At 41.4% G+C, this 25,862-nt stretch overlaps 1 protein-coding gene and 1 pseudogene across 1 annotated transcript; one reads left to right on the top strand and one right to left on the bottom strand.

The window, feature by feature from the left end:
• The first annotated feature begins 661 nt into the window (after nucleotides 1–661).
• Nucleotides 662–23,729, top strand: SLC25A46 (solute carrier family 25 member 46). The gene is made up of 8 exons (XM_072788108.1): nucleotides 662–1,019; nucleotides 4,192–4,234; nucleotides 5,559–5,616; nucleotides 8,176–8,253; nucleotides 8,707–8,807; nucleotides 15,933–15,989; nucleotides 17,241–17,298; nucleotides 19,782–23,729. Exons 1-8 carry the CDS (start codon nucleotides 740–742, stop codon nucleotides 20,358–20,360), a joined length of 1,254 nt encoding a protein of 417 aa, XP_072644209.1. The 5' UTR covers nucleotides 662–739; the 3' UTR covers nucleotides 20,361–23,729.
• A 759-nt stretch (nucleotides 23,730–24,488) lies between these two features.
• The window catches only part of LOC140610926 (thioredoxin-dependent peroxide reductase, mitochondrial pseudogene), a 77,037-nt pseudogene continuing 75,663 nt past the window's right edge, over nucleotides 24,489–25,862 (bottom strand).

Raw genomic sequence — 25,862 nt, 5'->3', positions numbered from 1 at the left:
TGCGCGCTCCCTGCACGCCCCCTGAGAGCTCCCTGCACGCCCCCCGCACGCCCCCTGCGCGCTCCCTGAGAGCCCCCTGCGCGCTCCCTGCACGCCCCCTGAGAGCTCCCTGCACGCCCCTCGCGCGCCCCCTGCGCGTCCCCTGCACGCCCCCTGCGAACTCCCCGCGCGCCCCCTGCGGCCCTGCGCGCTCCCTGCACGCCCCCTGCGAACTCCCTGCGCGCCCCGAGAGCTACCCGCGCACCTCCTGCGCCCTCCCCGCGCGCCCCCTGCACATTCCGAGAGCTCCGAGAGCTCCCTGCGCGCTCCCCCGCGCGTCCCCTGCGAGCTCCCCGCGCGACCCCTGCGCGCTCCCCGTGTGGGCGTCGGCGGCCGGGCCGGCCCGGAGTCAGCGGCACCGGCGCGTCCCGTGCCTCCGCGGACCGTGCGCAGCCAGCTTCCAGGCGGCCCGGGCCTCCGGCAGCTCATCGGCACCCGCCCCCCAGGCCCGCGGCCCCTCCGCCGCCCCCCGCGAGCAGCCCCGGCCTGGCGGCTCCGCCCTAAGCTGCCGCCGCGTCTCCCTGGCAACCCCGTCCCGCGAGCGCCGGAAGACGCTGAGGTCACGTGGCCGGCGCACTTCCGGGCGGGCGCCGTGACTTCCGGTTGTCAGATTTCCCCGGACGCGGCGGCGGCGCGGTGTGGCCCGAGGTCGCGGCGGCCCCAGCGGCGGCTCGGGGGGGCGTCACCCTGCCGGCTCGCGATGCACCCGCGGCGCCCGGATGGCTTCGACGGCTTGGGCTACCGGGGCGGGGCCCGGGACGAGCAGGCTGTGGGCGGCGCCTTCCCCGCGCGGCCCTTCGGCTCGGCGTCCGACCCGACCCACTGGGTGACCAGCCCCCCGGACATCCCCGGGAGCCGCAACCTGCACTGGGCCGACCGGAGCCCGCCCTACGGCGCGCCCGGGCCCTCCACGCCGCTCGACGGCCCCGAACAGCCGTGTCCCGGAGGCGGCGGCGGCGGGGCGCCAGGGCGGAGCAGCGGTGAGGGCCGCGGGGGGCGGGGGAGGGAGGGGGAGGGGAGGGGAAGCAGCGGTGAGGGCCGCGGGGGGGTGGGGAGGGGGCTGGGGGGAGCCCGGCTCGCAGCCTGCACACCGCGCGGGGCGCCGACGGTCGGTCCCGTCTCCCACGCCCTCTGCCCCCGTCCGTCCGTCCGTCCCCTCCTGTGTCCCCTCCTGTCCCCGCCCATTCCCTCTCGTCCCCTCCCCCTCTCGTCCCCTCCCCCTCCAGTTCGCCCTCATCCCCTCCGGTCCCTTCGCCCCGTCCCCTCCCGTCCCCTGTCCCCCCTCCTGTCCCCCATTCCCCTCCATCCCCCCGTCCCTCTCCAGTCCCCTTTCCCGACCCTCCCCTTTCTCCCTCCGTTCTCTCCCAGTCCCCTCTCCGTCTCTTCCCCCATCCCGTTCCCTGTCCCCCCATCCCCTCCCGTCCCTCCCCCCGTCCCTATTCCATCTCCTGACACCCCTCCCGTCCCCCTCCATCCCCTCCTCCCGTCTCCTATCCCACCCCCTCTTCACCTCTCCCGACCCTTCCCTTTCCCCCTCTGTCCCCTCCCAGTCCCCCCTGTTCTCCGTCCCTTCCCCCATCCTGTTCCCTGTCCCCACCTCCCGTCCCTCCCCCTTCCCCCCTCCCATTCTCTGTCCCCCCTCCTCCGCCCCCCGTCCCCTGCCATCCCCTCTCCCATCCTCCTCCATCCCCTCCTCCGTCCCCTGTCCCACCCCTCATCCCTCTCCCGTCCCCTCTCCCGACCCTCCCCTTTCCCCCTCCGTCCCCTTCCCCCGTTCCCCCTCCGTGCTTTCTCCCCTCCCGTTCCCTGTTCTCTCCTCCGTCTCTCATCCCCTCCTGTTCCCCCTCCCATCTCCTGTCGCCCCCGGTCCCCCTCCTCCGCCTCCTCCCCTGCCCCGTCCCCCTCCATCCCCCCCCCGTCCGTCCCTCTCCCACCCACCCCCCAGTCGGTCTCCCGACCCTCCCTTTTCCCCCTCCGCCCCCTTCTCGTCCCCCTCCCATCCCGTTCCCTGTCCCCTCTCCCTCTCTCATCCCCTCGCGTTCCCCCTCCTGTCCTTCCCCCGTCTCCCCTCCCATCTCCTGTGCCCCCTCCCCCTCCTCCACCCCTGCGTCCCTCCGTCCCCCCTCCCGTCTACCCTCCTCCGCCCCCCCTCCGTCCGCCGCTCCGTCGTCCCTTCCCTGCAGCGCCGCTTCCTCCCCGCCCCACCCACAGCCCTCTCCTCCCGGGTGCTGTCAGGGAGGCTGGTGGTGGGAGGTCCCCGGGCCTCCATCCGGAGGGAGGAGATCGGGCTACTACCTGCTGCTTCCTGGGGAACGTGAGCGATACCTGGTTCCCTGCGCTCCGCTGCCTTGACCTGCTGCCGAGCTCTGCATCTGTGCATCTGTGCTGGAGAGTCAGCCTCGGCAGCCCTGCTGCGAGCCCGGCTCTGCCTCCCTGGGAAGCGGAGGCCTTTTCTTGGCGTCTGGAGCCCTTAAGGTGGAGAGAAGAGTCATTCACAGCGCCAGGTGCTCATGAGCTGTGGTGGAGGCTTAGTAAGCCGGACCTACCCGGTTCCTTCCTTTTCTCTTAGTCTTAGCAATTGTATCTGTTTCCTAGACTCTCACACGCCCCCTCCGTGTTCCCATCCCCTGCTTTCCTATTTCTCACCTAGAAACACCACCAAAGAGTAAACAATTTCAAGACTTTGGAATCAAGGCGTAGTTATTCGCCCTGGGACGTCAGGAAGCCTGGGTTTTCATTGCAACGCTGTCGTCTAAACACTCTCAACTTTTTAAAATTCATAAAATGGGAATAATCACTGCCTCTTCCCATTTTGAAGTCATTAGACTCGACCATTCAATATTAAGTATATTCTCGACATGTTCGTTCTTCATTTTAACTTGGAAGTACAGTGATTTTTATTTGATTTGAGTCAACTGGGAGGCGTAGACTTTAAATATCACATAGGAGCAAACGAGGATGTGGAAGAGGATGCGTAACTTAGTGTCAGACACTTTGCTTTTCCACCCTGTCTGCTTTTCTTTCTGTAAGGTTCCAAAAGGAGTCCTGGAAGGTTATTAAATAATTCAAAATGCTCGTGCACACAGTTACTTTCTTAGGCAGCAAAGCTGATTTTTATCTTTTTATGATTTACACGGTTAAAATGAGGCATTTTCTGTTAATACTATGATCTGTATACTCAAAAAGGGAAAAGCTGAAAGGAGGAAAGCATGTTAATTGACAGAAGAAGCTTCTATCTGGCCTGTGCATTTTCCAAAGCAAGAGTTAACAAAATAGTTTCCCCAGACACCTGTTTACATGGCCATATTCTGACCGTAAGGAAATAGCGTATGGTATTATGATATAAATACTGTATTATAGTAGAAATTTATAATGTCTGGTCCCCCAAGGTTGCGGTATTTCACGATCACGATTTTGAGATTTTTAGCCAAGGAGAAATTTTGTGTGTTTTGACAGATGATAGAAATGTTTCCAGCTATAAACTCCCCTAATCAGACAGTAGAAATGCCATCGGCACTAACACCTGGTCTCTCACAGAGATCCAACTAAGCAATTATTCTCAAAATATTTAAAAAGTTTGAGACAGAGGAAGAGAGCCTTATTCAACCATTTTGATTACCCTAAGTACTCCTTCCATTTAATAATTTTGAGGTGTCTTGCTTGCGACCGTCACTTAACATAGATGCTTTCCACCAAAACAGCAAATGACTAATTTTACAAGATGGGAAGTCAAGTTGTTAGTATAGGACAGTCAGAGCCTTCTATAGAAAGAAATATAAATTGTAGTTAGAAGTTGAAAACTGGTAATCCTTAGGTTCTACTTGCAGACATGTTTGATTTGGCTCACACAGTGTTTGAATACTTTTTAAAATAGTTCCAGTATTTTAAAATTGGAAGATATTATGTAAAAATGACTTATCTTTTTAGAAAAATAACAGTTTAGAAATCTTGGGCCTGCAGTCCCACATGTCGACCGTGAATTGGAGCTGGAGAGCAGCTCTGCCTTGCAACTTCCCACAACTTCCCTGGCCTGTATGAGAATTTAACTTCAGGACCTGGAACTTAAATAAATATGGTGTTAATTAAAGGAAAAAAATGTTTTACAGTGAACCTAAATATTGGTTATGAGTAATCTTATTTTTTCTGTTTTAGAGCAGTTGAATAGATTTGCTGGATTTGGTATTGGCCTTGCAAGGTAACGTTTTTTTCCTAAAGATTTTTAATTTAATGTGTTTTATTCAAAATGTTTTAAAGTAAAATATTAAATGATTAATATTGCTTCCTTTAGATTTGAGTCTTTGGAGCAGTAGATTAAATGTCAAATAATATTTTGCAGAAACACTTATTTAAAATTTATAACAATTTTTTTCAAGTACAGATAGAGAATAGTCATTCAATTTTATGATCACAAAATAATTTTGTTAAGTCATATTATACGACTTTCATGTGTCTATCCAAAAAATCTGATCTAATCTTCTCTTCCAAGAGAAAGTAGTTGTGCATCGAATCTTTTCCTAAACATTCTAAATATTATATTTAGCAACATAGAGTCTAGGTTTTGCTTACGATCAGCATCTAATGAAGTTATTTTTTAAAATTATTTTTAATGATCATTCTGTGGAAGAAAAACCTCCTATCTTGATTATGTGATCTCTAGTGAATATTATTTCGAATGCATCAGAATTGCACAAAAGGGTGCATGCCAGGGTAACTCATTGTTTTAAAATTATAATCAAGAAAAAATTATCTTATTTGCATAATTAAACCTGAAAGTATTAATGTAAATAAGAACAAAATTGTGTATTAAAGTTTTCCTTCTCCTAGAATTAATTTTTCTTTAGCCTCATTGTTTATACATAAAACTGTTGTTCACTTGATGTATTATTTATGTACATGGATGTGCGCACGCACATGTGCGCATGGCTATGCATCTGTCGCTGTCAGTATGTAAGCCCACAGTTGTAATTATTTTGTAGGGAATGCTTTTAGAAGTATCTGGTACCCAAAGTAGTAGCCAATTAGCAGTCATTAAAATCCCTATAACTTAAATGCAGTGTACACCAAAACTAAAACTTATAGAAGGGGGTTTATGAAAAATAGATGACTTTTCTGATGGGAACTTTGTTCATAGGACATCTTCTAAAATAAATGGAAAGGAGCGTTTAAGTTGTCTAGGAAAGGAGTTTCCCATATCAGACAGATGGAGATGTAATTTCATCTTTAGACTATATATTCTACTGTTTTATTTTATTTCCCCTGCTTACTATATTTGCATTTCTGGCATTCTTTTCATATTGAATTTTGTTATTGGTAGAATGACTTGCAAACACATCTAGACTTTTTTTTTTTTTTTTTTACTTTTAGAATAGGAAACAATGCGTGATTCTTCAAGAGTAATTTTAGATATGTATATATAATTGTAATTTAAGGTTTGGTTATTTTTTATATATACACACAAAAAAACTGTAAAAATTATTTCATACGTGTCTTTTACATATATATAAATTATTCTTTTACAGTCTCTTTACCGAAAATGTACTGGCCCATCCTTGCATTGTTCTACGCCGCCAATGTCAGGTAAATGTACTTTTCTGTGATCTTCTAAACCATGACCCTGACTCTGATTTAAAAGACAACTCAGGGGGATCCCTGGGTGGCGCAGCGGTTTGGCACCTGCCTTTGGCCCAGGGCGCCATCCTGGGGACCCGGGATCGAATCCCACATCGGGCTCCCGGTGCATGGAGCCTGCTTCTCTCTCTGCCTGTGTCTCTGCCTCTCTCTCTCTCTGTGACTATCATAAATAAATAAAAAATTTAAAATAAATAAATAAATAAATAAATAATAAAAGACAACTCAGATAAATGGCTAAAACTATGTAACCATTAGTCCTTGTGAAATTTACCAGAATCTACAATATGTCAGTCTCAAACTTTTTGGTTTTGAAAACTCTTTTAAGTTGTAAAAATTGGTTTTGAAAGAAGAAGGTCTAACCTTATACACATTTGTATTTGAAAATAGAGTATTTTCTATCTTTTTCAGAAAATTGGCAGATTTTCTTCTTTGTTACTACACCAAAACTTATTAAGTAATCATATATTAAAAGTTACTTGCAATGAGACATTCAAGCCATGTAAGCTAATTTTTTGTACTCTGTTACATTAAATCTGTTGACCTATACTGTATGTTGAATGGATTTTTTTATCCATGTATGATTCTATAATATCATGTGTTGATTATTTGAAAAATATGGATTTACTGAGTTCTGTAGATCTTTTAAATGTTAAGACATTTGGTTATACAATATTTTTTTTAAATGTCATTAATTTACTACCAATCCCACCAGAAAAGTGTTTTAGTATTGGTAAGTTCTTGATGGTAGATGCAGTTTTTTCAGAATTCTAATTTTTGGGCAGCCCTGGTGGCGCAGCGGTTTAGCGCCGCCTGCAGCCCAGGGTGTGATCCTGGAGACCCTGGATCGAGTCCCACGTCAGGCTCTCTGCATGGAGCCTGCTTCTCCCTCTGCCTGTGTCTCTGCCTCTCTCTCTCTCTCTGTGTTTCTATGAATAAATAAATAAAATCTTAAAAAAAAAAAAAAACAGAATTCTAATTTTTGCTTATAAAGTCAGATTTATCATTGGCAGCATATAGTGCCAGTTTTTTTTAATCAACAGGCTCGCTTTATTTATTCATTTTCATTTTTACTTTTTTTTAAAGATTTATTTCTTTTCGACATAGAGTAAGGGGAGAGGCAGACAGAGAATCTCAAATGGACTCCCTGCTGAGTGTAGAGTCCAATGTACAGCCCGATCCCGTGACCCATGAGATCATGACCTGAGCCAAAACCTGGACTCAGACATTTAGCCAACTGAGCCACCCAGGCTCAGGTGTTAATAACTATAGTCTGGCAGTCAGTTTTTGCAGAAGAAATGGTATTCCATAAAAAAAGTGGCTAGTTCAGCTTGCAGCTCCATCAGACAAGTGCTTTTACTCATAACAGCCATCTTACTTCATTATGCAACACATAGAATATTAATCAGAAAGATGTATACTTAAGAATCGAGATTTTTTTTTAAGAATCAAGATTTGATAAAATTATGTATTACTGTTTTACCAAGGACATTCTTAAGTGAAAGTGGCTTTTTCCTCCTTCCAAGTGAGTGGGATGAAGAATAAGTATGTACAAAAATACAGTTTGCTGCCAACTACCTTGATTCGTGCTAAGGAGTTAGCAACGTTAGCTGCCGTTGTTTTGCGCTATTATTGAAAAAGTCAACACAATAAAAAAGACTTTTATATGATGACTTAGTATCACTAAGGAAATAATTTTAAACTTGTAGATCCCATGAAAGCCCCCAGGGGTTAAGTGGACAACACTGCGGTGGAAGCTCCCATAATCTAACTTAATCTTCTTTGAAAACTGAGTCAGAAAATATGTAAATAATTACAAATTAAGCTGTTCATGCTTAGCACCAAAAAAAAAAAAAGTCCTTTTAACAGCATGGACAGTGTATAGACCCTAGCACAGTGGATTTCAGACATATATTTTACAATCCGACAAGATCACATTGTAATCCACTGTATATATCTATATGAGTAACTTAAATGTTTTATGAAATAATGGCATTAGAATGTGTGATGCATTCTGATACTTTCTTTCTTGTTATTTTACTTAATAAGTATTAGTCCTTACCCCTTTACTGATTTCATAATTTACCAATTGTTTATGGCTTATGTGAAAAATGCTTAATATTGGAAGACATGAATCTACTGTTCCCTGAGTTCTTCAGTGGTTCCTGTGTGTTAAATGGCATGAATGTTTTGCTACACTGAAGGTAATTCCAGTGTTTATGGAAACAAATATCAAATGGCATTGCCTTCTTTATTATATATTCTAAATTACTGTATATATTATGCATTGATTTTCTGTGTTGCATATACGTATAACCACATGTATCATACTTTTAATGTTATTTAAATGTACTTTTAATAGTAGTAATTTTGTTTATGAGTAATTTCTGGTGAATTTAGAATTGAACTTTTGTTTATGCTGTGACTCCATTGTATATCTTTGATGGCCTTGTTATTTCTTGACAAAACAATAGCAAAAATAATTATGATATAATATCATTTTTATAGGTTAATTATCATGCCCGGCATTACCACCTCACTCCATTTACAGTGATCAATATTATGTACAGCTTCAATAAAACTCAGGTGAGAATTAGTCTCTAGGTTCTATTAAAATTATTTGTAATGTGAGTACCATTTGGTCTTAGTAATAATTAAAGCAAGAGTAATTCCTTTTAATTTAGTTAATAAAAATATTTTAACTCTTGTTCTAAAACTAATGTAAGATGGTAATGAAATCTTTCGATGTCACCGAATGATCAGTGAATTCATGTTTGCCAAAATTAATTAAATATTAGGGCTATTTAATGAATATTAGAGGTGTAGTTAATTATAATATTCATATTGGCCTAAACGTAGACCACTCAACAAATATTAAAATGATAGGAATTAATATAGTTGTATTTCTCTACTAAAATGTCTTAGAATAATGCCTTATTGGAAAATATCAGTAAATATTCAATATCAAATTTTATTAAGACATTTTATGTTTCTTATTTAGGCATTAACAGAAATAACAATACATTTTGTTCATTTTAGGGACCGAGGGCCCTTTGGAAAGGAATGGGAAGTACGTTTATTGTCCAGGGAGTCACACTTGGAGCAGAGGGAATAATAAGTGAATTCACACCTTTACCAAGGTATCTTTTTGTCATCTTTTCAATATTAGCTTCATATTAAATTTTGACAAAATATGATAGTTTCTAAAAAAAAACCTTGAATTGGAAAACTTGCCTGAAGTAGCTAAAGAGAAAAAACAGAAACTAAAATTAGTCATATCTTTTTTTTTTTAATTTTTTAAATTTATCTATTCATGAGAGAGGCAGAGACACAGGCAGAGGGAGAAGCAGGCTCCATGCAGAGAGCCTGACCTGGGCTCGATCCCAGATCCCAGGATCACGCCCTGAGCCGAAGGCAGACGCTCCACCACTGAGCCACCCCGGCATCCCTAAAATTAGTTATATCTTATTAAATCAGTATGTGATAAAGAAGATGAATCCTCACCTAGTATCTATTGAGATAGGTCTTTGAGCTCCTGCTGCTAAGTTTCAGCAACTGTCTGCGAAGGAGCAAACATGAGTATGTGAGCAGTTCTTACTGTTTAAGTAGCCACTTGGGTGAAGGAGACACATGTAAACAAGTTATAGTATATCGTGATTAGTGCTATAATTAAACCCTTTTCAGTGCCCAGAGGACACTTTGCATTAAGTTATTGGCAAGGGTTTCAAGAAAAAACTGAAACCTGAGCTGTATCTTGAATTATGAGTAGAAATTAACGTGGCAGAGAAGGAGAGCATTCCAAGTAGAAGTGACAGCATGCCCAATCTTACGGAAGTTGGAAAGTCTGGGTAATAAATGTCCTGTGCTTAGAATAGTGGGCATTGATGGAGTGGAATAATAGGAAAAGAGTCTGAGATGCTAGATGGAAGCCTGGCTATGCCTTTGTAAGGGACTCTGGCTTTATTTTCTATGAGTTTGGAATCCAAGGTGTTAGTTTCAATATATGGGTTCTTTGATCAAGGATTTACTCAAGTGGCAGTATTAAGTAAAAAAGTGGATTGGTGTAGCTAGAGACTTGTGGAGAACTGTTATAATAATCTAAGCCAGACTGAGAGGGGTCTGAAGTGTGGGATAGAACAGAAAGTCTAATAGATAATTGGTGATAGATTAGGGATCAGGGGATGGGAGAGAATTTTCAGCGGTGATAGATTTCTAGACTGGAATCAAGTTGGAGAATACATGAAGAAGTTGGAGTGGGAAAGAAGATACGGAATTTAACTTGATAGATGAAGTTTGCGGTTCCTTCAGGACTCCTAGGAGGACATGTGTAATATGTAGTTGGCACCATGGATTGGGGTCTTAGAAAAAACTTGAAGCTGGAAGCATAGCTTTGAATGTTGTGGCATAAAAGTAGCTATTGAAGCATTAGGATGGATGAATTTTCCTCAGGAGAAAGTGTACCCTAAATGACAGGAAGCGGACCAAGGACAGTTAGTAACGTGTGAAGACACATGTGAGTGCCATGTGTATACGTGGATGTGTGTGTGGTAGGAGGGGTAGTTGGGGGCAGTTGTAAGAGATACTCACAAAACCCATCAAGCATTGCAGTAACCTAGGATGACAGTGTCCTAGAAGCCAAGAGAAGAGAATTAGAATTGTACATACGTCTGGAGGGAGACAGAAGAGAAATTAGGGAAACTTGCTTGTGAGTCTGTTTTCTCTCTGAAATAGAATATAACGTCGTTAGATGAAAGAAGAGTGAGCATTGCATTAAATTTTATTATCTGACTTTCTTACTCTATAGACTTAGAGATATGGCAGTTGTGTGGGGATGTATTTTCTCTTGGTCGTTTTGGATCTTATTAAAGAAGAAACAAAAGGCTATCTTTGTTGCATTCTACTTGGATAGTATTTCAGATAAATCCCACTCATTAATGGATTTATTTACTTAGCTGATATTTCGTGAATACCTACTATGTGCTAGGTCCTGTTCTAGAAATCAGGTATACAGTGAAGAGAAGAAACAAAAGACACCTGTGACCATGAAGCTTAGAATCCAGTGTAAGGGACATACATTCAGTGAAATAATCCTATTAATGAATAAATAATTACAAATTGGGATTTGTCCCCAGAGGGAAAAGAAAAGGTTTTGTGAGATTATTAAAGGGTGAGGAACCGTGTCCCTAATGAGATAATACTTGAGCTGACACCTGAGTGGTGATTAGGAGGCTCAGACCAGCCTGTGTGAAGACGGTGTTGCTGAGAGAAAGCTCATAGGGCTGAAGCTCAGAGAGCAAGGAGGAGAGCATGTGACAATGCTAAGAGACAGGTGAGAGCCGGGTTTCTGTACGGCCTTGTGGGCCACTTTAAAGATACTGAGGAGTTCTAAGAAGAGATCAGTGATATGATCGGGTTCATGTTTTTCAGGGGTCATTATAAATGGAGGTGAGAAGATTGCTGGGGGACCACAGTGGATAGGAGGACACGTGCTCGAATGCTACCACAGTGTTCTAGGTGACCAGCAATGGTAGCTAGGACCAGGGTGGCATCCGATGGACCCGAGAGGATACTCTTGAAATGTATTTAAGTAAAACTGATGGTCCTCAGTGATGGGCTAGGGATGGTAGGTGATAGGACGAGCTGTCCTGGAAGACGTCTAGGATTTGGCTTATGTAATTGATGTTGAGTAAAGCCATTGTCTGAAGTATAGTGTAAACTTTTTTGTTTTTTAATTCTGTTTTGGTCAGGATTGACCTTTCTTGGGGGAAAGCAAAGACATAGCACACAAGGCAGCAAAGCAGCCACCCAAAGTGATTCACAGAGGAAAATGAGCTTGGGGTTGTCCTAGGCTGAGGCTCCTAAATTGCACAGTGATCACTAAGTAAAGCAGGTGAGACAGTATGGATTCCCCATGATTTAGATTTTTATATTCATTTTGATCACATCTGAGAGAAAAAAGAGCAAGTTTGTAGTGCTCATGAAGTCACTAAGTTTAGAGTTTTATGCTATTACCACTTAAAAAAAAAAAAAAAAAAAAAAAAAAAAAAGTAGGTAACCCAGGATCATCTTTCTTTATCTAGTGCCCAGGTCCCTCCAGTCCTTCCTCAGATCTCCCAGGTGGAGTGAGTGAGACTCTGTGTACCCTTTACTTTACGGGTCATTTCTCATAACAATGTAAGGCGCACCTGTACCCAAGGCTACCCTATGTATTTCAGTCTCTCACAAAACCAGTATGGTTGACCTCCAACTTCATTTGACACATCTCACATTTGTGGTTGTACCAATATAAACACGTAGAGTTTCTCCTCACCACTCCCTGAATTCTCTGACTTTGAACATACTCTGTTTTAAGCACAATGAAATCTTTCTCCAATTTAGTAGGTTTTCTTTCTGATTAACAGTTACTGAGTAGGGAACATGAAGAGTCTAAGAGTAGGGAAGAAGATCATTAGCTTGATTTTGGACAAGTTCATTTTTAGATGCTTTGCCATATCCAGGTGGAGTTGTCAGGAGACAAATGATCCACATGGTTGACATACAGAGAAATCTAAACTGGAGCTAGTGGATTTGTTTCGGAGGTGTTGGAAGCACCATCTTGGTTAACATTGCCTCAGGAAGGACCATAACATGTAAAGAGAGGGCCTGAGCCTTTAGGAACCCTAGAATAGATGGCTGGGTCAAGAAAATCCTGCTGCAAAGGAGTCAAGTGTAGAGACTAGAGGGGAGGAGCAAAACCCAGAACGTACAGAATAGGGGAATACAGGGGCAGAGACGGCTTCAAGGAGCAGATGGAATGGCTTCCATCTGCTTTCTCTGGAGACATACCTGTGGGAGCCCTGAATTGGCATGTAAGAAGCTCGGCTATCCTAAAGGTGCCATCGTAGAGTCACCACATGGAGAAACTACGTAAAGTAAGGATATATCCAAGGAGTCCCAGCTGTTCAAGGCTTCCCAATTCAGGTGCCAGACAAGTGATGAAGATGCTTTCAAGATCTTCCTTCTGAAATCACTCACGAGGGTCCTGAGCCAAAGCTGTGCAGCCAAGCCTGACCCAAATTTCAGACGAATTGAAACAGTGAGTGATGATATGAGCATCTTACAAAATATCAAGTGGACAAATATTGGAACAATGCAAGAGTGATGGGGGGGTGAAGTCAAATGTCATTAAACAGAAAGTAGTTGCCTTATGTTCCAAAAATAGCATCTTCTAATAAATATCTAATATATTAAAAAAAAAAAAAAAAAAGCCCCAAGGGCCTGATGGCTGTCGAAGGGGCAAATAAGGTATATCCAGCACAAGTATATCCAGCACCCAGTGCTCCTCACAAGCGCCCTCCTTAGTACCCAGCACCTACTAAGCCATCGCCCTGTCCACGTCCCCTCCTGTGACCCTCAGACTTAAAAATGTCTGTTAGATTCAGTGGCACAGAGATGATGGGGACCTTGACAAGAGCTGTCTTTGTAGAATAACGAGGTGGGTAAAAGCCAATTTGGAGTGGCCTCAAGGTGAATGGGACGTCAGGACATGGAAAGAGTAAGTTGGCAAGTTGGCTGTGCAGAGCAAAGATGAAGAGATGCGGCCCGAGGATGGGTTTGGTCGAGGGAAGATTTTTTTGAGGAGGGCAGCTACCCGAGCAAGTGAAAATGAGAGAGAATGATAAGTAAGGCCTTTAAAAATAGAGTTCTCTAAAACTCCATTGCCTTTGTGTATTGATTATGCATGGAAGCATGTATATCAATCTGTCAAATAGAGAACTATTTTAAGAAAAAGCAAGTCATGTCTCTTAACTTTGTTGCTCTTCTTCAAGGGCAGGTTTCACTTGTGAAAATAGTGCCTTGAGTTTATTTACCCATCTTTTGGTATTTGATAACGAAATATGAAGAGGTTTATTCACAAGCAGAATTTTATACTACTGTCTTTCCTAAAGCATTTCAGTGCGCCGATTTAAATTTCTAGAGTTATGACAATACGTTTTATCCACAGATAGAGATACAAGGAGGAGAGTTCTCATGATTTTATACTTGATTCTAAAGTTCATTTTTCCCACTTTTAAAAATCTTATTAAGAGTTGGCAGTAGTAATTAGTATTGTATTCCAAGGTGAAGTAGCCCTGTCCTTACAGGAATACTGATCGCAGACCCATCTATCTCTAATGTTAATGCTGGTTTCATCCTTAGAAGCAGTGTCCTAATACCCTGTGATAATACTCTCTGAGGCCAGGTAAGATAGGAGCAGTGCCAGATGATTTATAAACCATGTAGTATCTACTGTTTTAGAATCAGTAGGAAAAAAATGGAAAGCGATGGGACGTCCAGGTGGCTCAACGGCTGAGCTTCTGCCTTCGGCTCAGGATGTGACCCTGGGATCCTGGGATCAAGTCCCACGTCGGGCTCCCTGCATGGAGCCTGCTTCTCCCTCTGCCTGTGTCTCTCCCTTTCTCTCTCTCTGTGTCTCCCATGAATAAATAAATAAAATCTTATTTAAAAAAATAAGGAAAGCCTAACCTTTTTAATATTTTTCATCCAAATCCTTGGTGGTCATTTCAGCTCTATTTTTCTGGGGTTGTTCAGGCTTAAATACTGGTCACTTTAGTATTAACTTAATCAGAACGCAATCCAGAAGGCTCTCTATGTTTTATTGATCAGAGGTGGTCAGTCTGTTTTCTAAAAGTTTCTCTGCAGATCTTTCATTCTCAGAAAGTCTGCACACCACCCATTGTAATTGTATGGAGTTTTTTAAAGGGCTTATTAGTGATTATTTCCTATACCTTTTGAATATAAAAGTATTCCCTACATCCTTCGGTTGGTCATATTCTCTGCTGTGGCCGTGGTGCCATGGGTGCCAGTTTCATGACGGGAGCTTGGCAGTTCTCTTTATTTCACACTTCATTTATTTCACACTTGCCTCTCTGCTGTTCTCCCCCCCCCCCCGCCCTCTCTCTGCCTTCCCAGTTTATTCTGCTTTATCATTTACTTTTGCTCTCTCTCCATACTCTTTTCTCCTTTTTCACTTTCCTCTTGGTACAGCTTTCTCCTCTTGTGTTTTTTTTTTGCAGCTTGCCTCTCTTCTTTTTCTTCTCTCTTTTCTGGTTTCTGAGGGTGACCTAAATAGCCAGGAGCACACAGTGGGAGACCTTGGCTCCAGACCTGGCACCCTGCCTGTCACCTTGAACATCTCCCTGTGGGTCTTCCAACCTTCCTTTCTCTCATAAGTAAAACAAATTGGATGATACCTGCTCTGCTGACCTCACGGGATATCTTCCTGTATCAAATGGGATGAGAGGCAGTGCAGGCAGAGAGTGTGCGGACTTCCAAGTCCTAGAGACCAGGGTTTATTTTATTTTATTCTATTTTTTTAATTTATTTTATTTTATTTATTTTATTTTATTTAAAGATTTTGTTTATTTATTCATGAGAGACACACAGAAGCAGAGACACAGGCAGAGGGATAAGCAGGCTTCCGGCGGGGAGGCCTTTGTGGGACTCAACCCCAGGACCCCAAGATCACAACCTGAGCCAAAGGCAGATACTCCATCACTAGCCACCCAGGCTTCCTGAGACCAGGGTTTAGAACTCAGTTCCACCATTAACTATTTGTATGGCTTTGGCTGAGTTATGAACCCTCTCTGAGCCTATTTCCTCACCTGTGAAACGGGGATAACAAGGTCATTGTGAGGGTTAGAAGTTAAGTCATGCAAAGCACTTTGCACCATGCCTGGCATTATAGTAGGTGGACAAAAAGATGATATAATAAAAGTCCCAAGATTAAGGTCATCATAATAAGGAAAGGCGCTTGACAAATTTGGTGCTACACAAATGTCATGTGTCATTCAGTCTGCATTATAGTTCATTTTGTTTTGTCTTTAAATTCTTTATTTTTTAAAGCTTTTTCTTCCTTTATCTAATTGCTTGTTTCCCTCCCCCCCCCGCAACTATTCTTTCTTTCTCAACCTGTCATTTTTATATATTCTTGAAGTTTTCGTGTTCCTCCTTTAAGTTTTTTATAATCAGTGGTAGCTCTTCCTCCTCTGTCAGCCCCTCCTTTTGGCACATAGAAAAACACTTAGTATGTTTTTTACTTTTTAAACCACCGTAATTGTCTGAAGCGTGACCCAGAAAGGAAAATGTTCATCATTAGAGTATCTCTCTCCTCCATATATATATATATTTTAAATTACCATCGATTGATTACCTTTTTGAAAGTTGGGCTAATTCAAGATGTTGTAAATAACATGGTTTTTGTTTCCTCGAAATTTCTTTTTTAGGGAGATTTCACATAAATGGAATCCTAAACAAATAGGAGAACACCTTCTGCTGAAATCGTAAGTATCAAAAGTGGCACATACATTGAAAATTTGCATTAATTTCTATAGCATTAGAACTGGAAAAAATCTTAATACAATGAAGAAAATTAGGGCAATAAAATATTTGTGGGACTAGAACTTCAAAAGACAAGTAACATTGAATTGAGGAATAAAATCCTAAAATCTATATTACCTTTAAAATCAATCTTTCTAGTTTGAAAGGCTGAAATCACAACCTAATTTTTCTGTCTTCTTAGGAAGTTAGCAAAGGTCTTCAACTTATTTAACCCAAACTCTCAGAAAAATAGACAAAAATTAATTTGTATAGTGATGAGCAAACTCAAACCTTAGTGTCCTTAAAATGTAGTCACTTCATGATTTTACAACGCTGACATTTTTATAGATTAGAATTTTACTCTTTACTTCTTAATTTTTTTTGAAGATTGTGAATTGGAAATCCCCCAAGCTTGCTGGCTCCCTCTGGGAGACATTCCAGCACATTATTACTTAGTGATGTTCCATTCACCTTGAAAACTACTACTTGCCAGGACCTGGCCCATAGGGTTAGGTAAGTCCCACCTTGATATTATTTTAAATAACTATATTTTGCAGGCTTGCAAAGTTGTAATATTACATTTATGTCTAAATAGTGGCGTTAGGAAACAACTTTGCAAAGCTGTACAATATTGTTTCTTAATAATAAAAGGGGACTTCACTCACCATTGAAGACTGGCTTAGTCCTGCTGAGTGGGAAATCTGGGAATGGATAATGAGAGTCCATAGGATAATAGCAGAACAGTATACTTGTTCACATGTCACTAAAAAGGCAAATAATGGAATGGATCCCTCATCCTAACTTTTAAGTATCAGATTGATAGGCTATGTTAGCTCTGTGTAGGTAGACAACAAGGCTACATTAGCTACGTGCAGGTTGGATAATGAATCATAACCAACCCCACATTTTACTGCTCTGAAATAAAATCTGTTTTCTTTGAAGCCTTTCCCTGTGTTATTGTTAATACTTACATTTTTACACTAACTGATGAATAAGGCATCTTAATGATACAGGTCTCTTTAGTTATCTCTAGGCTATAAATATTAATAGTTGAAAACTTAAAACTTATTCAGGCTTGAATATGAATTATGTTGATATATTGAAGTCGATGTTAAAAATTTAGTGTAAGCAATAAATAAATAAATAAATAAATAAATAAATATTTAGTGTAAGCATGTTTCAGTATACTGATAATTGTGTTTTAATTTCTGCAGCCTGACTTACATGGTGGCAATGCCTTTTTATTCGGCAAGTCTAATTGAAACAGTACAGGTGAGCTACTTTTTATTGCCATTTTTTAGTTAATAAATATTTTTTGGAATAGTCAATATATTATTTATACAAGATCTGATTGTATACCAAAAAAATGTAAGACAGTATACTTATAAAATATTTCTCTTCCAGATACCACACATATCCCAACGATCATATAGTAGACAAACTGCTGTGTCTTTCCGTTGCAAACTGACTTCATACTTCTAGTTCTAATTCTTTTGATCCCTATGTACTCTTCATTGAGCTGAGAACACAGCTGAGAGCTTGTACTGAATACAAAGAATCTATAGAGTTTTTTTTTTTTTTTTTTCAACTTTTTAAGACCAGTATGTACAACTTCAATGCAAATGTGTATGGCTTGTCCCCAGACAGTGGATTACTAGTTACCAGAGCATAAAACATGCTGGATAATCATCCTGATGGTGAGCAGGTAGTCCCATGGTAGCCTACTAACCCCATGCTTTTTAAATGTGCCTTTTAAGGAGAATTTGATGCCATGGTGTGTTGAGTACTCAACTACAAGGCTAAAGTGCTCTTTTCAGCATTGTACAGTGTCTTACCATTTCCAGCCACTTGATGGCACTTCCAGCATATTGTATTGATCTACTTCTTCCTGTAGATCCCTACCCTCCAAACTGTAAGATGAAAGTACTTGAACTTCACATATACACAAAGTCCAATTAACTGTACACTCCCTATCTTTTGTCTCTAACACTAGGTCCTCTAGCTTTTTTCTTGTCTTCAGTATGGATACGTTTCCTCTCTGTAAAAACCTTCCTGGATCCGCCTTTGCTTTTCTAATTACTCTTTTCCACTTAGTTAATTTTCTGGCCTTAACGTTGACTGTTCACTTACTTATTTAAAGTGCCCAGCTCACTGTTGGTTAGTTTGGAAGTTTTTTACCCAGTGTCCAGTCCCTGTTTTTCCTTGTCCAGGTTCCACTTGCTGTCTCCTTTTGACTCCTTTTGTCTACTTTCTGGAAGTTTTTCTTTTACTTCTTAGAGTTTTTATCTTTTGAGCATCTTCCTCTCCTTTTAATAAGGTTTTTGCCATCTTTTCTGCTTTCCTTCAAGGTGTAATCCTTGGCCTGCTCTGCTTTTTATCCTATATTCACCATCCTGGACAACTCATTCCTCTTGTGAATCATTTTAATTCTAGTCTCTACAGGAATTAAATCCTCTTCCCCTTAAACTCAACTGCTGTAAACACTCTCATCTTATTACCCTGAAAATTAACTTCCTTTTAAGCCTCTTCTCCTTTCCTGTTCATGGTACTATTGATGTCTGCACCCAGAGACTCAAAACTATGCTTTCTTAGTTGTAACTGCAGCAAGTACACGAGATCTGTCTGCTTCTCCCCACTGACAGGCAGTCATTCTCATCCTTCCTTTAGCGTACGCTCAGCTTACATTAGCTGCTTGCTTCCTACTTCATTCATGTTCATTGGTATTTTTCCCTCTTCTGGGAAGCTCAGATTGCCAAGAACACTTTTTCTCTTGAAAAATACACACACATATATAGAGACATCTCCTGTTGAACATCTCCTGAAGCTCTTAAATATGAGGTTACTAGTCTGTGTCTTCATTAAAAATCTGTGATCTAGTTCCTGCATTTTAAAATCATTCTGTACACTCACACCATTGTTCTCAAGTTACAGTGCTTATATCCTTTTGCTGATCAAGAATATGTGTTGAGGGATCCCTGGGTGGCGCAGCGGTTTGGCGCCTGCCTTTGGCCCAGGGCGCGATCCTGGAGACCTGGGATCGAATCCCACGTCGGGCTCCCGGTGCATGGAGCCTGCTTCTCCCTCTGCCTGTGTCTCTGCCTCTCTCTCTCTGTGTGACTATCATAAATAAACAAAAATTTTAAAAAAGAAAGATTTAAAAAAAAAAAAAAGAATATGTGTTGACTCGTATTTCCTAATGTCAGTTGTAAAAAGACAGAGACGTTGTACCTAATGATGACTAGCACTGAGCGAATGCCTCAGGAAGCCAGGCCTGTTTTCATGTAATACTCCCAGCAATCCTATGCCTAAAAAGTAGGTCAGACTAATCCTCTTTTTATAGACCAATAAACTGGTTCTTAGGAGAAGTAACTTCCCTAGATTAAGTAGCGGAGGGAGAGTTTAAACCTGTACCTAAGAACTCAAAGCACTCCACGGCTTCTTCGGGTGTCCAGTAGCTGTTGCTTTTCAAAAATGAGTTCTGAGGAGCTTCTTGACGACAGGGAAGCCAGGTATGGCGTGTCCACATCTCCTCCCTTGTTTTCCTTCCCAATAAGAATAGCTCCCAGCTTCACTGCTGTTAGGAAATTTCACTTGAAAAAAGAATCTAATGCCTATATAATACGTGAGGTTTGCCAGCCATTGATATTTTCCCTCTGTGGTCATAAATTAGGATTTAAAATGGACCAACAGAGTTCTTTCTCATGGCGCAGTAAGCACGTGTTAACTTTTACTCGTTTCATCATTTTTTATTTCAGAGTGAGATAATTCGAGATAACACTGGAATTTTGGAATGTATAAGAGAAGGAATTGGAAGAGTGATTGGCCTTGGAGTGCCTCATAGCAAACGACTGCTCCCACTTCTTTCCTTGATCTTCCCTACGGTGCTGCATGGGGTTCTTCATTACATCATCAGCTCAGTCATTCAGAAGTTTGTCCTACTGATTCTAAAGAGAAAGACTTATAGTAGCCATCTAGCTGAGACCACTAGCCCGGTGCAGAGTATGTTGGATGCTTATTTTCCAGAACTGATTGCTAACTTTGCTGCCAGTCTTTGCTCTGATGTTATACTTTACCCATTGGAAACAGTTTTGCACCGCCTTCACATTCAAGGAACACGCACAATCATTGACAATACAGACCTTGGCTATGAAGTGCTTCCAATTAACACACAGTACGAGGGGATGAGAGACTGTATCAATACTATAAGGCAGGAAGAAGGAGTGCTTGGTTTTTATAAGGGGTTTGGTGCTGTTATAATACAGTACACACTGCATGCAGCTGTTCTACAGATTACCAAAATTATTTACTCCACCCTTCTTCAAAATAGCGTTTGAGGTGTAAGTTCCTGGTTAGTCTAAAAGACCTAATCTGGATAATTTGTTATGAAATTATGAGGGATAAAAGTTGAAATACTGGGGGGAAAGTGGATTAGAAAGCAAAACTGGTAGAAAAAGCCCATGCTGATTATACTGACTCTTCATTTTTTAAAAGGCATAGGTATATATTTTGGATGAAAAGTATTCCAAATTTGGAAACTCAATGAAAGTAACACTCATGAATTGAATTCTAGCTAGTGTAGCACTCATGCTAAACTAAGAGTGATCCTGGGCAGAAGGAAAAATTTGTCAGCAAATATAAAACAAAATTTCACAGAGCCTGAATTTATTCCATCTGGCTTTAATACTTATTAGAAGTTTATTTCACCTTCTAGATTGGTATTGCGATGTCATCCTTAATATAGTGTACAGTATCAGTACACTTTAAGTAAGCCACGTCCTCGGTGATAAAGATGAGGAGGTTAGATTGGGCCACGTGTATGCAGGACTTGAAGAATTTTAAATTTCATTGTTCCTGTATAACTTTTCAATGGCTGTTATATTTATTACATAACGCCATTTATGCACACACATGTAACTTGGAACTTCCTTCATGTCTGCAAATACCCCACTCTTAGATTAGCTTATTTCATAGAATGAACTCATGTACTTTCTGCTTGAATATCAGAATAAAACATTAAAAGACAAGGTAGCCGAGAGGTTCAAGGCAAACTGTGTACTTATCCATATCCAAACCCAGCGTTTCAATGCCAGCAACTGAAAATTCATCATAGGTTTATAAAGTTTGATTTGCTTACCTAGAGATCAGGATCATCAGGCTGTTTTAGAGCCACTCCCAAGAGAGAATAGAAAATAATCATGACAACTATTACTGTTTGCACATTTACACATTGTGTACTGAAAGGATGTCACTTGCCTTATGTTTCTGAATGACTATCTTAGAGAAGACACAATTAAAATTCACGTGGGAAAGTGTGCCTCTTTGCCTTCTGTATGGTCCCCATTAAATAATGGTTTCAGTTTCCACTTCCTTCTAGTTTTTGTTTTGCAGTTTCATTCTCCAAACTAGATGCACACAAAGGGAAAAGCAAGTTTATCCTTACCACTTTTATTTAAACTCATTTGAATGAATAATGAAGAAAAAATGAAAACCTTAAAGGAAGCTTGTCCCTGCTTTTTTGTGGATGAGGAAAAGAAGTAAAGCTCAACAAATAATAAGCAAAAATATTATCAGTTTAAAAAAAAAAAAAAAAGTGCTGCCTGTTCCTGAACTGAAGCTGGTGGGTGCAGTTCTTTGTATAATAAAATAATAAGCATTTGACTGATCATCATTAAACATTTTAGAGTTGCCTTTCCTCACGTGAGTGGCCACAGTTTTACTTCAAACCACTTAATGCATCTTAATGCAGATGTGCAGGGATTTTGCACTGGTGTCCAACCCAGAACTGAGATTTACTTGCTAAACGTCAGTGAAGCAGTTTTTTATGATTAGTAGTTTTAGGACCAGATAACGATACCTTAAAAAGTGTCGAACAGTATGTAAGTAGCGACTCTGTCTAAGATCTTGTGTGCTATGTGTGTGGTTTTCTAAAAATCACTCAAAATACGTATTTTCCATTTTTAAATTCCTCCAAGAGGGGAAAATAAACGTCACTGATCACATGTTGTATTTTATAGTTAATTTTTCGGTTACGGTTTACTTTGCCCTGCCTATGACACTTAAATTGTTTTCAATACTGTTGAACTGCTAAGTAAATTTTTAGATGTGTGTAATCTGTCCAACTTCCAATCATTTTTATTATAATCAACGATGGTTTCAAATAATAGTAAACTTCAGAAAATTTCAAGTTTCAGAAAATTTCTAGAAGAACAATCTGGAATTAAGTATTTACTAATAAACACCCATGAAATCCATCATGTAGTTAAAAATGAGATTATTTCAAGATTATTTGGCAAAAATTAGTCTAAACATTCAGTTATATAAATCTTTCTCAATCATTACAAGATAGACTGAACCACACACAAGTGAAGTTGATCTTCTCTTTGTAAACAATACAAATTAATATTAAATATGGAATGTGGCAAGTAAAATACTAATTATTCTTTATTGCCATTTCAAATTAGTTGAAATATAAAAGTCATTTAAATTCAAGAACTTAAATGCTGGCCAAATGCACTTAAATGAATTTAGAAAGGAATAAATATAATACACATTAGGCACACACTCCCACTTAAAAATTGTTCTGTTTCCTTAGCATACACGTGCCAAAGTCAAATATCCATTGGCTACATTTTTAAAGATGATAATAGCTCAGAATAATTTTTAGCTCAGTATGATAAATAGTAATATGAATAAAATTCTATTAAAATGTGCCCACAGGCCCAGTGGTCCTCTTAAGCCAGATTTGGCCGTGTACCTGAAGTGTGATGATGCTTGCTTTCCATATAGGATTTCTGTCATCTGAGTCAAATGGTATGAAAGCAATTGAGTTAAAAACTGAAAAACCTGGAAAATACTTAGTATCTTAAGTGAATTTATTAATTGAGTACATTTGCATATAAGTCTCTTCCCCTTCTCTATTTGAAGGGCCATCGAAAAATAACCCCTAGGTTTTTAAATTTTTTGAAGCCTCCAAACTCCCAGCACTAGATTTACAAATATGAAACAGTGCAAACAAACTGATTTCCCAAATGGCTGAGGTTTGGTGGATTTGATAACCGAGCCAGTGTTTTCAGAAACAACTGGAGAGTGAAGAAATCTCACTTTTGCCAACACGCCTGACTACTTACAGCTGTCCTTTGAGCACTGGCTTTGTTACAAGTGCACAAAGCATTCACTTTACCTACTGGGCCCCAGTGCTTCAATATTTGAATCTGTATCCATATATCTGCTCACAGAATAAAACACACTGCCCTAGTTTTTGTGGATCGCCCTCAGTTTGCTTCCTTGATCTTTTGGCACATGAAAGACTATTCGGCCCGCCCTTAAAAAGACATATTTGAATTAATTATTTTCAATAATAATAAGTAAAATCCTCTTGGTAGCAATTGACATCACATTAGAATTTGAGTGAGGCTTTGGCATTTCTGCTTTCTCTTCTCTTTCAAATAATTGCACATTTCTCTTGCTCTGATATAAACTGGATGCGTAATGTCTTTCCTTTGAGTCATTGAGTATCATTAATATCAAGTTGTGTAGCAGAGTTAAAAAAAAAAAAACTTGTGATACAGTGAGTCTTACACAATATTACCTCAGCTAGAAGAGGTGTTTGTCTGTGTGTGTTTAAGTTGTTTTTGTCCAGTATTTTAAATGTTTTCAGCAAATTGTGTATTATGAAAAGGTTCAATAAAATGTTGAAATAAAAACAGTATTTTTCTCTTACTGATGCTAGAGGATAACTCAGGCTTCTGAAAAAAGAACATCAGAAATGAAGATCACGAAAAATAAGTAAAACTTTTTTTTTCTCCACCATTTAAAAATGTCCTCGTGATGTAACTGTGATGTGGTTCACAAAACCAGTCCTCTGGTTTTCTAAAATAAGGTTTCATATGCGTTGCGTTTTGTGAAAGTCCTCCACGTTCCCATATTTGATCCTTACAACAGCCCTCAGGCATTTTCTGAATTTTGTTTAGGGAAAAAAGATACAGGGAAGTTGTGACTTGTCCAGTGTTACATATCTAGAGGAGTGATGACCGCAAGATGGCAAGTAAGCAGTTCTAAACTTCCTTCCCTCCATAGAAACTTAGAAAAAAAACCAGGCAGTGAGAACCAACTTTGTCAGAACTCCAGAAAAACAAGTTTAGGGAACCAAGTGAATGCAGAATAGAGAAAAAGGCAACACCTTACTGTAGGCCACCTCCACGGTGTTATCATCCTCGCTGCGCTCCTGGCATCCGCGGAGCCCATGGACCACTGTGGGACACGATCTTAGTTCTGGAAGAAACGGAGAAGTTACTTGCTAGTCACAGTCTTTGTGTGAACTAACCTCCGGAGGGGGCTCCTGCGGGACGAATGCAAGGTGCGCATCTGTTTTCCCGACCCGACCCGGAGCTCTGTCCAGGCCAGAGAAGACGGGAGGCGTGGCTTGAAAACATTGTAAGGTGACCAGAAAAGCCTCAGCCGCCTTAGGGCAAGGAATTACGGCTGAGCTGAGCGCACAAGAGGTTGTCCGAAGCCAGAGGGAGGTGCTTTGGGGTATCCGGGCACTGGAAAGTCATCACGTGGACTAGGGGATTTAGAGAGCCGCACACATGCTCGGGCCGGGACACACGCGCGGAAAAAGAACTGAGGCGACCTTCAGCTTTCACCACTGGCTCATCTGTAGGGCAAGTGCCAGCAGGAAGGGAGCGGGAGGCGCAGCTGTGAATGGCTGGCCGCGTGTTAAAGGGGTGCCCAGCACACAGCCGCCCCCAAAGCCCAGCAGCCAGCTGAAGCCAGAAGTCCAACCTCGCCTTGTATCTAGTTGAGGCCCACCAGAACAAGACCTCTCAGGGGCACGATATCTGCTCTTCAGGGAAAGAACAATAGCTAACATATTCGAGAACTTACTATAACGGCCAGATCATTAATAACTCACATGTGTTCTCTTGCAAATTCCCTACAGCAACCTTATAAAGTAGGTCTAAACAGTATCCTCATTTTACAGACGCAGGAACTGTGGCTGGGAGGTTAAGAGCTTTGTCCAACCGACATCATGCGTAGTTAGAAGAGCGAGGATTTGGCCCAGGACTTGCTCAATTCTTGCCATCCTCGGCGGGTTCCCAGGCCAAAGTTCGCCTTGCTTTGAATGGTGACCTCCAACTGAAGGACCAGGGGACACCACTGTTCTCACTAATTGATGAACTGCTTCTCAGCTTAATCTGTCCTGGCTCTAAAATGGAAGAGGTCTTGGGAGATCCCCCCAAGTCCTCCCATGCCCTGCCCCTCTTAGGTTAAAAACATCTCCCTTTCTCTCTGAGCTTCCATAGCCTCTTAACTCTGTGACATAGAGACTCTCTACCTTGTAGTTGTATGTGAGCATCTCTTAAACTCTTTGACTTTATCCTAGACACCATGTTTTCTCCCCACTCTCACTACACAGACATAGACATAGACATAGGGAATTACACAGATGTAGGAGATGTTGAATGAACAAATGAACCTATAAAATGGTGCACCAAGCCTTGTCTATATATTCTGAAACACTCCTTTTTAGTTAGAATTTCGATGCTAAGAGTGACCTTTGGGAATCATCTTGACTCAAGCTCTCATTTTACAAATGTATAAATTGAGTCCTTGAAGTGTTCAGTGAGTTTACTAATGTCACAGAATAACGGAGCTGGTGCCATAACCCAGATCTTCCCAATCCCATACTAGTCTTTTTCTCCTATGTCACCTGCCTCTTCCACTCATCATCTCCCTCCGTTCTAGCTACACGTTACCTATGCAAACATACACCTGAAACTCTGAACTCCGTGGCCCTTGATAGATTCTACTTTCAAAAAAATATATATATGACT

Source organism: Canis lupus, chromosome 2 (assembly GCF_048164855.1).
Source record: "Canis lupus baileyi chromosome 2, mCanLup2.hap1, whole genome shotgun sequence".
Lineage (NCBI taxonomy): Eukaryota > Metazoa > Chordata > Mammalia > Carnivora > Canidae > Canis > Canis lupus.
The sequence above is the reverse complement of the archived record's forward strand: the minus strand, read 5'-3'. Positions and strand labels throughout refer to the sequence as shown.